The sequence below is a fragment of the Colletotrichum fioriniae genome, assembly GCF_027942845.1.
Source record: "Colletotrichum fioriniae strain IMI 355084 chromosome Unknown scaffold_1, whole genome shotgun sequence".
In the NCBI taxonomy this organism is placed as follows: domain Eukaryota; kingdom Fungi; phylum Ascomycota; class Sordariomycetes; order Glomerellales; family Glomerellaceae; genus Colletotrichum; species Colletotrichum fioriniae.
In genome coordinates, this window is record NW_027076837.1 from 3,146,123 (window position 1) to 3,159,914 (window position 13,792).

Below are 13,792 nucleotides of genomic sequence, written 5' to 3' on the forward strand. Positions count from 1 at the left end.
CTCACGACAGGTATCAAATAGTGCACATCTATAAGGGATGAACCAAGGCACCGACCGACTCATGTCTTTTCGAATGACAATTCTCATCAACGGGTGACACTTACACGAGTCGACTTTTACGGGCCTCACTTGGCACACCACTACAACCCCAAGCCATCGCAGACCTCATTCCGGCATGGCATGTCTCACAAATTTAGTAAGTTCACTTGAGTCCTTAGGCCTCACAAACTGCAGTATCTCATTTTCGCGGGGCAGGGCAAGTCATTCATCACGCTCCAAGACATCCGAGAGCACTCACGTGGAATATCTCTGTTGTTGGGGTCACATTGCAACCACTACAAATGACCTAGTGAGCTCCTTTTTAACGTTTCTTCGTCCAACCATTACGCGTGACCATTTTTTCTTCCCCTTCACCATCTGCGACCTTCCTCCGCACCCGTTCCCCACACTCGACGCCACTCCGATTTCTCACCGGCCGACGCGGATAACTCCCGCCGCTACGAGCTTCTGCACCTTGGATCTGATTTCGGGGTTCTTCATGTGCTCGTTCAAGGCAGCAGGATCCGACTGCGCCTGCTGGAGGATAGACTGCATAATGGGGTCGTTCATGATGCTCATGATCTAGTGCACAAAGTTAGCCAACACTAATCGCTAGTCGCGGATGGGAGGAACCGGTCGCTCTGTGCCGGTCGCATGTTTGTGGATGCTTACCTCGGGATCCTTTGCCAAACGCTCCCGCGTCTGGTCCTCCGTCTCGTTCTCCCGCGCAGAGTACATGGCGTTGAGAGCCTTTTGCTGCGTCTGCTCAATCTCGCGCGCGTTGGCGCCCTTGTGGTGCTCCAGGTCGACCTTGGACGCCTCACTGCAGGCATCCACCGCCTTGGAGTACTCGCGCATGCCGTGGAAGGCCTGTGCCTTGCGGATGTAGCCGCGGATGAAGGTCGGGTCCTTCTTGATGGCCGTGTTGCAGTCCTCAACAGCGCTGGGGAACTCGAGCAGCTTGATGAAGGCCGCCGCGCGGTTGCTGTAGCCTCTCGGGTCGTTGGGCGCACGCTTCGTCATCTCCGTGTACGACGCCACGGCGCCAGGCCAGTCGCTCTCCTTGAACTTCTTGTTGCCCTCCTCACGCGCCTCCTCGGCCTTGGCGGGGTCGATGTAGGCACTGCGAGCAGACTCGATCTTGTTGCGCTCTGCCGCGCGGAGCTTAGCGTTCACGTCGGGGGTGCGGTGCTCAGTCAGGGACTTCTTGTAGTTCTCGATGGCAAGGTCAAGGTTGCCCTGCTTCTCGTAGGCGGTTCCGATACGAGCGTAGCTCTTGGCAATCAGCTTAAAGTCGGCATAGATCTCGCGGCCTTCCTCAACGGCCTTTGAGCAAGTCTCGATGGCCTTGTCGTAGTCGCCCTTCTCAAAGTAGGCGGCACCCAAGTTGTTGAGGTAGGTGATGTCCTTGTGCAGCTCCCACGCCTTGGAGTAGTGTGCGATAGCCTCGTCAAAGTTGCGCTTCTTGTAGTTCTCGGTACCGAGGGCCTTCTCCTTGTCAGCGGCCTCCTTGGCCTTCTTCTTCTCGATGGCCTCCTCGTCCTCTTCTTCGGGTTCGGGCTCAGGCTCGGGGGTAGGGGCCTTCTTGGGCGCAGCAGGCTTCGACTGGGGAGGGGGAGGAGCATCGCGCATCTCGGCGTCCTCGGGCATGTTGTCGGGCATGCCCATCTGCATGTCGACACCCATCAGAACACCAAGAACCTGCAGCATGCGGGGGTCGCTGAAGAGATCGGGTGAAGCCGAGGGGTTCGCCTTCATCTGCTGGAGCTTGGCCATGAAGGCGGGGTCGGCGAGGAATCCGGCCGTCTTGGGGTTCGCGGCGAGCTTCTGGACCAGTTGGGGGTCGTTGAACATGTTGCCGAGGCCACCCATCGGGTCACCAGCGTCTGTCGTAAGTCAGTCAGTCAGTATGGTCCCTTGGTTTCTTTGTTCGAGTCTTTCACGTACCACCACCAGCCTCCGACTTCATCGCCTTCTGGACAGCAGCGAGATCCTTCTTCAGACCGGCATTGTTAGGGTCGACCTTGAGACCCTCCTCGTACGCATCGTTGGCGGCGAGAAGGTCGCCCAGACCGTACTGCGCTGTTCCAAGGCGTCCCCATCCCTTGGGCCAGTCAGGCTTGATCTCGGTAGTCTTCTTGGCATCGTTCAGGGCGTTTTGCCAGTCCTTCTTGGAGGCGTAGGCTGCGGAGCGGTTACTGTAAAGGATGTGGTTGTCGGGCTGGATCTCAATGGCCTCGGTGAACTTGGCACTGTGACACTGTCAGTTGCGTAGAGATCGGGTGGAAGCAAAGAAAAACTTACACAGCCTCGTCAAAGTTCTTCTCGGCAATGGCCTTGTTGCCGAGAGCCTTGAGCTCGTCTGCGGAAGCCATGGCGATGTGTGTGTGTATGTGTGTCTGAGGAAATGTGCGGATGACTTTTTGGATGGTTTAACTCGAAATCGACTTTCAAATGCAATCGCAATGTAGACGTGTTGTCAGGGTATCTGGTAGATTTGAGGTGTGGGAATTGGGAAGAAAGACAAGTTGGAATTCTCGTCGTGGGGTGAGGCAGTCAAAGGCAGCAAAGGCGGGAAAGAAAACAGCCCAAGCTCGCCCTTCTAGCTCTTTCGATGGTTGGAGCGGCGCCGGTTGCTGATTGGACGGGCGGGGCCGTTGGCTGGCTCGTGCAGATGGAGGGGTTCAAGGCTGAGTTCGCCCTGCCGCCCCTCACCGAACCCCTCACCTCCTCACCGTATCGTCCTCACCTCGGTGTCCCTGCCTTCACCTGCAGGTGGACCGGGGAGTTCGGTAAGTAAGGTGACCGATGAGTATACCAATGACAGATGCCACACAATCCGGTTGTAAAGACCCAGTCCTGGAACTGCTCTTAGGAAACCATTCGAACTAGTATCTCCGCAAGAAACAAGTGGTATGATTCATCATACAAAGTGCAAACGAATGTATTCTCTTAGCCATGCATACCGAAGTTCAATCCCTTCTACAATCTAGATTTCCCTGTGGTAAACGCCAATTCCCATGCCACACATCACAATTCACACATCACGCACCACAACCCAAACCACAAAAGATCTCACTCCTCCCTTTTCGCCAAAGCAACAATACTAAACTCCAAATTCCCATCCGCAAACCCAATAAACCTCTTCACCCCCCTCTCCAGCGCTCCCTCACTCAACATATCCTCCCCCTCCTCCAACAACCCCCGATCAACAGGCCCATCCGACCCGCCCTCCAACTCCCACAAATGCCCATCATTCCCCTTCACAAACGCAATAAAATGATACCCAGGCTTCTCCTCCGCAGGCGGCGCCGCCGTATCCCCCCTCCTCGCAGCCTTCATGTGCGCCTCTTCCAGCGGTAGGCTGTTATACAGCACATCAGCACGCTCCTCCCACTTCAACGGCTCCGCCTCTTTGAGTAAACTCTCAACCAACGACCCTTCCTGGATAAACTCCCTCGCGGGACCGTTACCGACAGCGTGGATGAGTGCATACAACCCACACGCATTCCCAATCGTCTGCCGGAACCAAATCACAGGCTCCTCCGGCCCGGACCCAGCATACGTCACCCCGTCTTCCTTGGCGAGCTTCGTGCCGTCGGCGGAACGGACGGCGTAGTACATTGGCGCCGGGGAGATGAAGATGAGGGCGAGCGCGGGGCGGGGTACGAGGGAGAGAAGGGAGGGTTCGTCGAGGCTATAGACGTCGAAGAAGCCTAGTTCGGGGGAGATGCCGAGGTCGTGGATGAGGGAGGTGAAGACGTCGGGGTTGTTTTCGAGGGGGATGACGGTTTTTTTGCCGTTCGGGGTGTAGTAGACTCCTTCTGTCGGCATGTTGGCGGGTGTGTAATGGGGATTATTGGGGATTGATGTGGTGTTGATGAGTCGATCTGGGACTTGTTCTGGCGATGAAGTCTAGATGATCTGAGATGGGCTGTAAGTTGGTTTGATGGTTGATGAGGTTAGAATGTCGATGCTAACGCGTGGAGACAGACGCCCTTCACTTACACGCCAGAGGAAGGCATGTCGTTAGGTGTACGCAAACCGAGCGCCTGCCTGGAACCCCGCACGGTGAGTTGCCCTCACCGCTTTGTTTCCGACTTTGAAGAGTACTTTGGCAATTGAACTTGCAGGAAACACAATGGCCTTGCCTGTATCGTTTCTTATTCGATAGGGGCAGATGGAAAAGGCCCCTTCTATTGTATAGCCATCAGAGTAGAATGACCGCCAAGGCCCGACTGCACCAGCCTCCCAAGGTTGGTCTACCTTACTCAGCAACTATATGCGACGAGCTTGCGATTAGAGACGTCCCGTTCGTACCTCTAAGAGACAGCTAGAGCGCGTACGCATTTCAACGTGTGAGTGAAGGTCTCATGTTCTCGAAAAAGGTCATCGCCATTAAGATGTTCAGTACATATGCACACTGATGATCCCACTACCATCATCTTCAGCATCTGCCTTCCTACACTTACCATACATTACCCATCCCTGAAGATAAGATGATCCCCAGAATTCGGTTCAACTCAAAGCCCCCAATGACATTCCAACGACTGAGAGCAGACTTGAGCTTGAGCGCATGCTTCGAAAGAATCCAAGCAAGCTTCCATCACCAACTTGGTAGTCAAATCACCAGCAGCAGAGCTACTTGACTCCGTCATGTCTGCTCATCCAGGCGTGCCAGGCTCTCCACACTCCACTCTTCCCGTCATACCGAACATGTTCGGACATCGGCAGGTCACCAAGGTCCGAAGCCCCGGCTCGACGTCGCATTCCCCCGTCTCCCAGGGATCCTGATTACCCAATCCAGGAACCGCATCGGTGACCCCATCCCGTCGGCAGCCACCGCCATGATCCCACAGCGGCATTAGCGGGAGCTCCCCAGGTGAAACCGCGCCAGAGCTCCCTGCACATCACCCCAGGTCCCCAGCGCTCTCCCCTGGCACGGGCCAATGGCGAACTGCCTTTTAATCAGCCAACCTCTCTTTCTTCTTCCTTCACCCCACGCTCCAAAGACCCGGAAGCTCCAGAAACTCTCGGAAACGTTGGACAAGCTTCCCTTTTCTCGGCCCCGAGCTGACGTCCAATACAAAGTTGCGCTGTGCTGCCGCTGGCTGTCATCTTGGTCACGCAACCCCGACCTTCGATTCCCTCAACAGGCGGCAAAGGCACGTCTGTGAATCGTACCACTTTCCACCCTTATTTGTATATCAGTTGCGCCATTCGCTGTCGCTAGGCTCCGCCGACCTCTTTCAAAATGGCCGGATATCTCTTGCTTGTGATTCCAAGCATCCTCATCAGCTTGCTAGCTTCCAGAGCACCATTCATGATGACCACGACACCGCAGACCACCAAGCCTTGGGCCGACGGGCCCATGAAGCTCATCACCACGCCGCAATATGCAACCAAAAAGGTCCGTAGCTTGCTTGGATCTCGATAACGAGCTAGCCGGAATCAATGGGGATCGGGCCCAATTGTAGGAAGCTCCAGCTAACAGTCCAGTAGACCGACCTCTTCACGCTGGGCTCAACGCACATGGCCCTGCTGCACAACTCGATCCTGCGAGGTTATAACTCCATTTACCAACAAGCGCCCTACATCCAGGAAGCAGACAAGGCGGACTTTATTGGATACTCCCAGACTTGGTTCAAATTTGTCAAGTCGCACCACGATGACGAGGAGGAGTCGCTCTTCACCAAGGTCGAGGACCTCTTGGAGGACAAGAATGTCTTTGCCGAGACGCACAAGGAGCATGGTACATACCTGATACCCACGACACCAGTTCGCGATGGTCAACTGACAAAAGATGGGCAGAATCATTCCTAGGCGGCCTCGCCGAGTTCAACAAGTACCTTACCTCCCTGTCCTCGCCGTCCGACTTCTCTGGCGACAAGCTGCTCGAAATCATGAAGAGCTTCCAAGAACCATTCGAGAACCACTTCCATAGCGAGATCACCACCATTGCCGGCATGGCGGAGCACCCGAACGCGCCCAAGGAGGGAACACCGGAGGCGGCCAACGCGAGTTTGACGTTCAAGACGTGGGGCAAGAGCACCGTCACCAAGGCGGGCACGGCGGACGTGGTGCCGTTCTTCCTGCTAAACCTGGACCGGACAACGGAGGACGGGTTGTGGGCGAACTGGCCGCCCATGCCGGCGCCGATCAAGTGGGGATTGATCAATATCGCGGGTGCTTGGCACTGGGGGTGGTGGAAGTTTGCCAGCTGCGACGCGGCAGGCCAGCCGAGGGAATTGTACGCACTCGAGTCCAAGACGGGGGACAAAACCAAGACTGAACTGTGATGGAAGTTTTTTTGGGATGGAAGCGGAATTTCTGTGGCTTGCTGGGACGAAAGACTGGCGTTTTTGGGGAGTTTGGAGTCTGTGTATATGCACTTGTAAAATAACGCTCATGGCGGGCAGAAAAAGCTAGCTCCAATGCTTAAATTACTGGATGGCCGCTGAAATCCGTCGCCCACATTGACGCCAGGGCCCAGGTGCCAGCGTGCCGCAAATAAAGTTGAGCGGGGAGGTGTTCGGCGACAGCGTCATTCGTCGGCAGCAAGCCATGAGATCGGCGGGAAGAATCGAGGCATGGGAGCCGCAGTCTGAGGAGGCGGAAATGTGAAGCTAGAGCATGGCGGAGATTGCGAGCCAGACGCTAGAGTCGATGTTGCAGCAGGCTTCCCTGGTAGCTTCATCTACCCGGCCTTGGCTTTGCGGTCGCCGCTCTGAAGCCTCTGGTCTCTTGACCGATAGTCTTCCCTTGAGAACCCAGACAGAGACATGCAGTGAAAGCAGCAGGTAGGCCGAGAAGCGAACACGATGTGGTTGGTGATGAGGCGGCCAACAAGCAGCGAGCGGGTTGTAGCGAGCAATTTAGAGAGGCGAGGCGAGCTGCAATGCGACGCAACCCCAACGGCAGGCCGATATTGCAGAAGCAGACGCACGGCGCCGGGGCGGCGGAACCCTCCTGTTGTGGTCCAATGGACGGCGAAATCAAATTTGGGGCTCTTTTTGGCGCTTCACTACCAGAAATCGCATGTGGGATCCGAGTGTGCCTGGTTGGATCGGTTAGAATTATCGTAGGCCACATCTTTGTATGTACGTTAGCTGCTAGCTCAGGCGAGGTAGCAACACATGAAGGGATTGCATCGGCGTCGGGAATCGGGAGGCTAGAATCGACAATCTTTCGCAAATGGTCTCAGAATAGCACCCGGCAGGTCGGGGGGCGTCGGCTACTTTTCCTTGGCCGATTCCACCGCATCGCATAGTATTGACCGAGAGTGGCCTTGGGAGCTGACTTTCTAAGGGGGGAGAATCGTCCCGAGCTGCAGTCTGGTTCCGCAACATATGAAAATCAAAGAAACACGACCGTATCTAGTGAGGTTCGAATAGCTGATGATCGTACGTATAAGACGCGGCTGGTGGCGGGCTTACTGGGCGTCTGGAGAGATGCTTGAGAGTCGAGCCTTCACCGTCATTCTTGTGAAGCCTGGAACAGGTACACCATAAGCCGACGTTGGGATGTGCGACCTTTTCGTTTTCGATGACCAGCCCGACCTGGGATCCATGAGGCGCAGCTCGTCTGCGGCGGTGCTGGGACAGTCTACAGTGCCTCAGTCCGGTTACTTCTCTGTGAATCTAGAATGTTGCTCTATCAGTCTGTGGTCTGCACTGCTGGGTCAGCTTGTTATTTTGAGCCTTGGGGTGCATCTGCGATGCAATGGCCGAATGTGACCTGCCTGTTGCAACTTTGCAAGAGGGGCGAAAGAAAGACGGTTTCTGTATAAGGTAGCCTGTAGTCTGTACTGTGCAAGAGCAAGACATAACCTGATGAGAGAGGGGGGAGCACCCGGTGCTTTGAACATGGAGAATCGAGTACCAAAAATCGAGCCCTGAAGTCGGGACAGGTGTCGTGCAGGAAGTTGGGAAGTACCTAGGCCGGGGTACTTCGAGGTTGCAATTGGGCGTAAACTTGCTCAAAAACTCTCAGGATGCTTGAGGCAGGAAGCGATAGCGTTGTCTTGGCAGCAGGAGAGGCAGGAAACAGAGCAAGAAAGAGCAGGCAAAAGAGCAGTTTTGCCCCCAGTTTCCCCGCGCGATTTTCTTACATGCGCCTTCCTAAACATACGATAAGGCAGGTCACTCCAACGGCGACCTCGTTGGCTGCTTCCCCTCCAATTTTCATGTCCCGCTGTACGTACCTCGATGTACCTCATGTAACACAGGCCACACGGCAAGCGCGAGCATTGAACATGAAGAACCAACTTCTTTCTTTGGCATTGCAGGCAAGAACGGGAGGCCGTACCTACTTTGCGTTACCTTATGTTTATGTCCCCGGAAAGACATGGAAGGAGTGGTACGTGCCTTAGAGTTCAAGTAAAGGACCTCGTCAAGTGGAACCTCATCAGATAATCATCGACACATCCTCGTCGCTGCATTTACACCGACGATGACCCTCAACCAGCCAGTAGCCACAGTCCTACCGGGACGACCTACGGATATTCTCTCCCACCCATTCCGTACTACTCTGTCAGTGAGTCTACAGAGTACGGATATCGTGTTTCCTCTGCCCACCAACCCACCGAATCTTACTTCTGGACCCTTGTTTGTCTCTCGGGAAGGAATCTAGCGCAAACTGGTCCTTGTAACTCGCTCCATCCCATGGAAATCTAGCGCAATGTGGGTCTCTTGGCAAAGGTCGTTCTTCCCTTCGCGGCAAAGAAGTGAGTAGATCGATGAAAGGCCCTGCTGGCCCTACCCTTATATAACAATGTCGCGACATATCCTCATTACTCAAACTCTATTCCGTCTTTTCTTCTCCAGCTTCGCCATACCGGTACTCTAATATCCTCTGAGCTGCCCCTGCTCCTCTCGATCGATCGTCGTTTGCGAGTATCACGACATCAGTACAAGGTACTATCACCACCAGACTACTACACCACAGATTATCCTCAGTAGTATCTACGAATAAACCGACAACATGGACGGCATGTCAATGGCCACCACTACTACTGCCATGGCTGCAACTGGCACCATGAGCATGGCTGCTACCACCAGCACCAAGGCCGCCATGTCTGGCATGGGAGGCGGTACTGGCTGCAAGATTTCTGTACGTCGTGGTCATCTCCATCTGTGTCTGCTATCCATGGCACTGACTAACCGTTTCATAGATGTTGTGGAACTGGAACGTCAAGGATAGCTGCTTCATCAGCAGCCAATGTATGAATTCCCTACCTGTGCCGACGATACCAAACCACTAACACCCCATCAGGGAAGATTACCTCCAACGGCATGTTTGCCGGCTCCTGTATCGGGGTCATCCTCCTGGTCATGGTTCTAGAGGCTCTCCGCCGCGCCACCAAGGAGTACGACAGATATCTCATCAAGGCCCACAAGCTGCAATATGCCAACGCCGGGGCCGTCTCCCCGAGCTCCGCTAGCGCCGATGACCACGGCAAGGGGCCCTCCGGCTCCGCCGCCGCTATCGCCGCGAACGTCGTCCCGCCATTCCGCCCCAACGTCCTGCAGCAAGCCGTCCGCGCACTCATCCACATGTGCCAATTCGCCGTCGCTTACTTTGTCATGCTGTACGTTGCCTTGATGCTGCCTTCACCTAAAAGATTGGCGCTAATATCTTCTTTAGTCTTGCTATGTACTACAACGGTTACCTCATCATCTGCATCTTCATCGGTTCCTACATCGGTGCCTTCCTGTTCCAATGGGAGACTATCTATGACGGGCCCACCTCTGCTGCCAGCGAGGCTACCATCTGCTGCGGTTGAACGCAATAAAAGAATAATTCATACACCAACTTGAGGTTCAGGGACACGGGAGACGAAATACGACGTCTTCGAGAAGGAATCATAATACTATACCCACGCAGCGCTCCAGTTGCCTTACTGTTTGAATCGTAATCCAGCGCTAATAATAAAGAACAATCTCCAATATTTGGCAAATTCTCAATGTCCATCCCCTTCTCAGCCGCCTCGTTATGTTATGCATGATGGATGCAACAGATTTGACCTACTCTATGTCGGGATTTCGGCCGTCTTATTGCCGAAAGCTTGAACAATAGCGCATGCGCAACCTTCTTTCCCGCTCCGACGGGTGCCACACTGTCTAAGGTGTAAGATGATTGGATCAACAGTCTACCCGTCCTATGCCGCGGAAATGGACGGCTTTCGTATACTGATCGGAAGAGGGGAATAATTGCATCGGATGCGTGATCTCATCGTACATCCCATCTCCTGTCGACTATCAATATAAATATGCCCCATCCTACGTGCCCAAGTACAACATCAGGCTGCAAACCATCCCGACCACTTTCTCCATCCAGACTATTGCAATGGCTATCACCGAACTTCATACCAAGGAGCTCAGCCCCGGCTTCGGGATCGAAGCACACAACTTTCCATTTCAACCTGACACACTCGACCAAAGCGCTCGTCTGATTGAAGATCTGGTCAAAAAAGTGAGCTGCCCTGAGGCCCCCTTTCTTGGACTTGTGAAGCCCATACATCATACTTAACTAACAATTTCCGAACAGCACGGCTTCCTAGTCATCCGCAAAAGCGGCCTTACAGACGAGACTCACATCGCCCTAGCCCGACACCTCGGCGAGCTAGACGACGTCAAACCCTACAATAAAGCAGGTCGTGTTAACCGCCTCCAGTACGACGAGCTCTTTGACGTGGGGAATATCGAGGCAGACGGTTCCATCGTCGACCCCAAATCCCCGCGTGCTCAGGCTGGGTTGGGCAATGCCCTCTTTCACGTCGATTCGAGCTTCAATCCTAGACGGGCGGTGTATTCTCTGCTTCTGGCCCATGACTTGCCTCCCAAGGGTACAGGTGGGAGCACGGAGTTTTGCGATACCAGGGCTGCGTGGGATGGGCTCGATGAGGACATGAAGGCGGAGTTGATCGAGAAAGACTACGTTGCTTGCCATTCTATCCTGCATTCCAAGAAACTCGCCGCCCCGGAGCACTTTGCGAATATCGAACCTGCAGACCACCCAATGGGACGACACAAGCTCGTACAAAAACATGAAGCATCCGGACGGATGAACCTTTATCTCGCAATGCACATCCACCACATTGAGAACCTCACCCCGGAGGCGTCAAAGGCCCTGTTCGAGAAGCTCTTTGACCACGCTACGCAGGAACAGTACCGTGTCGTGGTGGAGTGGGAGGATGTCGGGGACATGGTTGTCTGGGATAATACCTGCACGATGCACCGCGCCATGGGCGGTGAGTTTGCGTACAGGTATAGGAGGGATATGAGGAGGGCTACTGTTCATGATGGGAGTTCGCAGGCATGGGGCTTGAATGAGAGGACAAATGTGAGGCAGGGGTTGCCATGATGCATGGTGGGTGGTGGGAGGGTGTTGAGATTGCATACATGGGTGCCGGGCATCTGGGATTTGTTTGGTAGTGGATGTCGTACACGAGGATTGAAGTTGTTTTGTCGATTTCTTTGTTAAAGAACAATCATCCCAGCCGGTACCTGCTTGCTGGTAGTTTGGAAGTGGCTGACGAAAGAGAATTCAGTGTTGAAGTCATTTACCGCAATGTTTATTGAAGAAACAGTAATCCTTCCTCGCCAGATGACGGAAAGGATCCCGATATCTGATATGCCAACCGTTACCGATAGCCCCATTCTTCATGGCAGGCTATCTAGACATGCACTTTAGTGGGCAGGCAGTAGGCACACTTTGCGATTTTAACAGCCTCTTTGTCTACAGGATACCTTCGTTGGATTGGTTGTTCACCATGTTACCAAACCTCTTCATTACTTACGAGTAGGCAAACTTCCTCATTACCAATGTTCGTCGCAAACACATCTATCCTCCCACTCAAGAATTGGGCTGTTATTGAATCCTCGACTTCTTAAGTCTGAATTATTCTAATTTGAACAAATGGTGAACGGGCGCGTGATGAACATTGCACAATGATCGAAAGGCAAACTTGGGCAATCAGGGGACGAGGGCTCCATGTCGCTAATGAATTGGCGGTAACCTAAATCATCTGCTCAAAGAGGCAAAACCGTGTTCCCACCAGAATGCGGCGAACTCCGCTATGCCACACGGCAAGTCAACACAGAAGTCAAAGAAAGTCCGAATGACAGTTCTCTCAACAGCTTCATCTTGGCCACCCCAGGTCATAATCTACAAGGACAGGTGAAAGCATTCAAGTGAGTTCAACGAACCCAGTCGCATTTGAACTATTTGAGAAATGGCGTCGCCCAGTTTGGAAGTGAAAATGAATTTTACCACAACATCGACAACATCAATAAAACGACACGAAAATCAAAATACACACCTCTCGTTTAGCGTAGGCTCAAAGGTCGGCTTATCAGCTTTCGTAAATCGAGATTTAAATCATCTATCTATCTTGAGGTGAGTAGCTATTCCTCATGCTCAGGTTAGCGAAGTTCGCTCATACTAGTTCAAGGCATCATGTCTGCAGGTGGGCCTCTGAACGGATATCCCTGCACTTCTTTGGGTTGCAACCAACAATTTGATGATTGGGATTCTTGGTATGCGCACGAAATGACGCATATTACGTGCTGTTATGGGTATTGCGGCGAAAGGTTCAGTAGTGAGGTGATACGAATGCAGCATGAAGAGACGCATAATAATGAGGGCTGCATTTTTAAGTGCACCTGGTGCGAAGTGGAATACTCAAGGGCACAGGAATGGAGAACGTGTGAAGAAAAGCACAAATTGGAACGTATCCAGTTGGACTTTCACTGGGTGTGTCCGGAAAAAACACCTGTCGGAAAGCCGTGTGCCCGAGGCTTTAGGGTTGAAGACAAACAGCACTTCGAGAATCACTTGAAAACACACCACATATCTCCAACGGCAGATGAAGTTTTCATGATTTTGGCAGATTCCGAGGTTATGTTCGGTGGATTTTGGTGCGGGTTTTGTGTTAGAAGTTTCAAAGACGACGATCCCGAAATTGAAGACGGCCTCGTTAACCGCTCGTTAGGGCAGTCGCGGCGTTCGGATCACCTCCAGAAGCATATGATGTCAGACCAGCTACCTGTGTGGTACCGTCCTGTGGCAGGAGTACCATGATGAGGCGTCGGAGACAAATGATGCAAAACTCAGCGTTTGTGCCTAGCGATTGACTAATGAATTAGAGTAGCTAAATGGATACACGAGCATCCAGATGCCAGTCAAACATCTTTTATATACAAAACAGCATGCTAGTAATAACATCGTCATTATCTTCCTGTTAATTTCATCTTAGCGAACCTTACCAACACCAGCCACGAGGTCTTATTTTGAGAAAACTCGATTATCGCGCAACAGAATCAAAGGTAAATACATTGATACCAATTCGAAGCTCAGTTGATTGGTCGTGAACTCGCCATACTATTCAAGATAGTTCACCAAACGTAGTCTCAAAGCGGGCCATCCAGGTCACCTGGCTAAAGTGACAAGGGCGTGATTACCGTCGGAGCATTGTACGCGCCGCCATATCCCCGTCATACACAGAGTCTTTATTCCTTCTTCAATACCAAATCAATGGTATCACCTGAGAAGAGTGAACACCGCATCACCTGAACTATTCATAAGTCATTAGAGTGTGACAGTCAAGAATGTCGAGAGCACGAGATCTTGCTCTAAGGTACGCAGGAAAGCGTATCGAACCACATACATATAAACAGCAAGGTTTTCTACCCGAAGTGGGAAAACTATCCATCGCTCCACAAACCTTGCACTTGACCAACAAGTCATAATT

At 52.9% G+C, this 13,792-nt stretch overlaps 5 protein-coding genes across 5 annotated transcripts; 3 read left to right on the plus strand and 2 right to left on the minus strand.

Annotated features, from left to right (window-relative positions):
- Positions 1-468: 468 nt before the first annotated feature.
- Positions 469-2,414, minus strand: STI1 (Hsp90 cochaperone; the record flags this gene model as incomplete). Its single annotated transcript, XM_053193220.2, has 4 exons — positions 469-621; positions 712-1,925; positions 1,987-2,291; positions 2,344-2,414. 4 exons carry the CDS (start codon positions 2,412-2,414, stop codon positions 469-471), a joined length of 1,743 nt encoding a protein of 580 aa, XP_053049338.1.
- A 700-nt stretch (positions 2,415-3,114) lies between these two features.
- Positions 3,115-3,873, minus strand: N0V96_000797 (uncharacterized protein; the record flags this gene model as incomplete). Its single annotated transcript, XM_053193219.2, has 1 exon — positions 3,115-3,873. The coding sequence occupies one exon, from the start codon at positions 3,871-3,873 to the stop codon at positions 3,115-3,117; it is 759 nt and encodes a 252-aa protein (XP_053049337.1).
- Positions 3,874-5,365: 1,492 nt separating this feature from the next.
- On the plus strand, positions 5,366-6,338 carry N0V96_000798 (uncharacterized protein; the record flags this gene model as incomplete). Its single annotated transcript, XM_053193218.1, has 3 exons — positions 5,366-5,449; positions 5,542-5,791; positions 5,851-6,338. 3 exons carry the CDS (start codon positions 5,366-5,368, stop codon positions 6,336-6,338), a joined length of 822 nt encoding a protein of 273 aa, XP_053049336.1.
- Positions 6,339-9,021: 2,683 nt separating this feature from the next.
- On the plus strand, positions 9,022-9,823 carry CTR3 (Copper Transporter integral membrane protein that functions in high affinity copper transport; the record flags this gene model as incomplete). Its single annotated transcript, XM_053193217.2, has 4 exons — positions 9,022-9,150; positions 9,212-9,260; positions 9,313-9,628; positions 9,685-9,823. 4 exons carry the CDS (start codon positions 9,022-9,024, stop codon positions 9,821-9,823), a joined length of 633 nt encoding a protein of 210 aa, XP_053049335.2.
- A 563-nt stretch (positions 9,824-10,386) lies between these two features.
- N0V96_000800 (uncharacterized protein) lies at positions 10,387-11,403 on the plus strand (the record flags this gene model as incomplete). Its single annotated transcript, XM_053193216.2, has 2 exons — positions 10,387-10,512; positions 10,588-11,403. 2 exons carry the CDS (start codon positions 10,387-10,389, stop codon positions 11,401-11,403), a joined length of 942 nt encoding a protein of 313 aa, XP_053049334.2.
- Between the last annotated feature and the right edge of the window lie 2,389 nt (positions 11,404-13,792).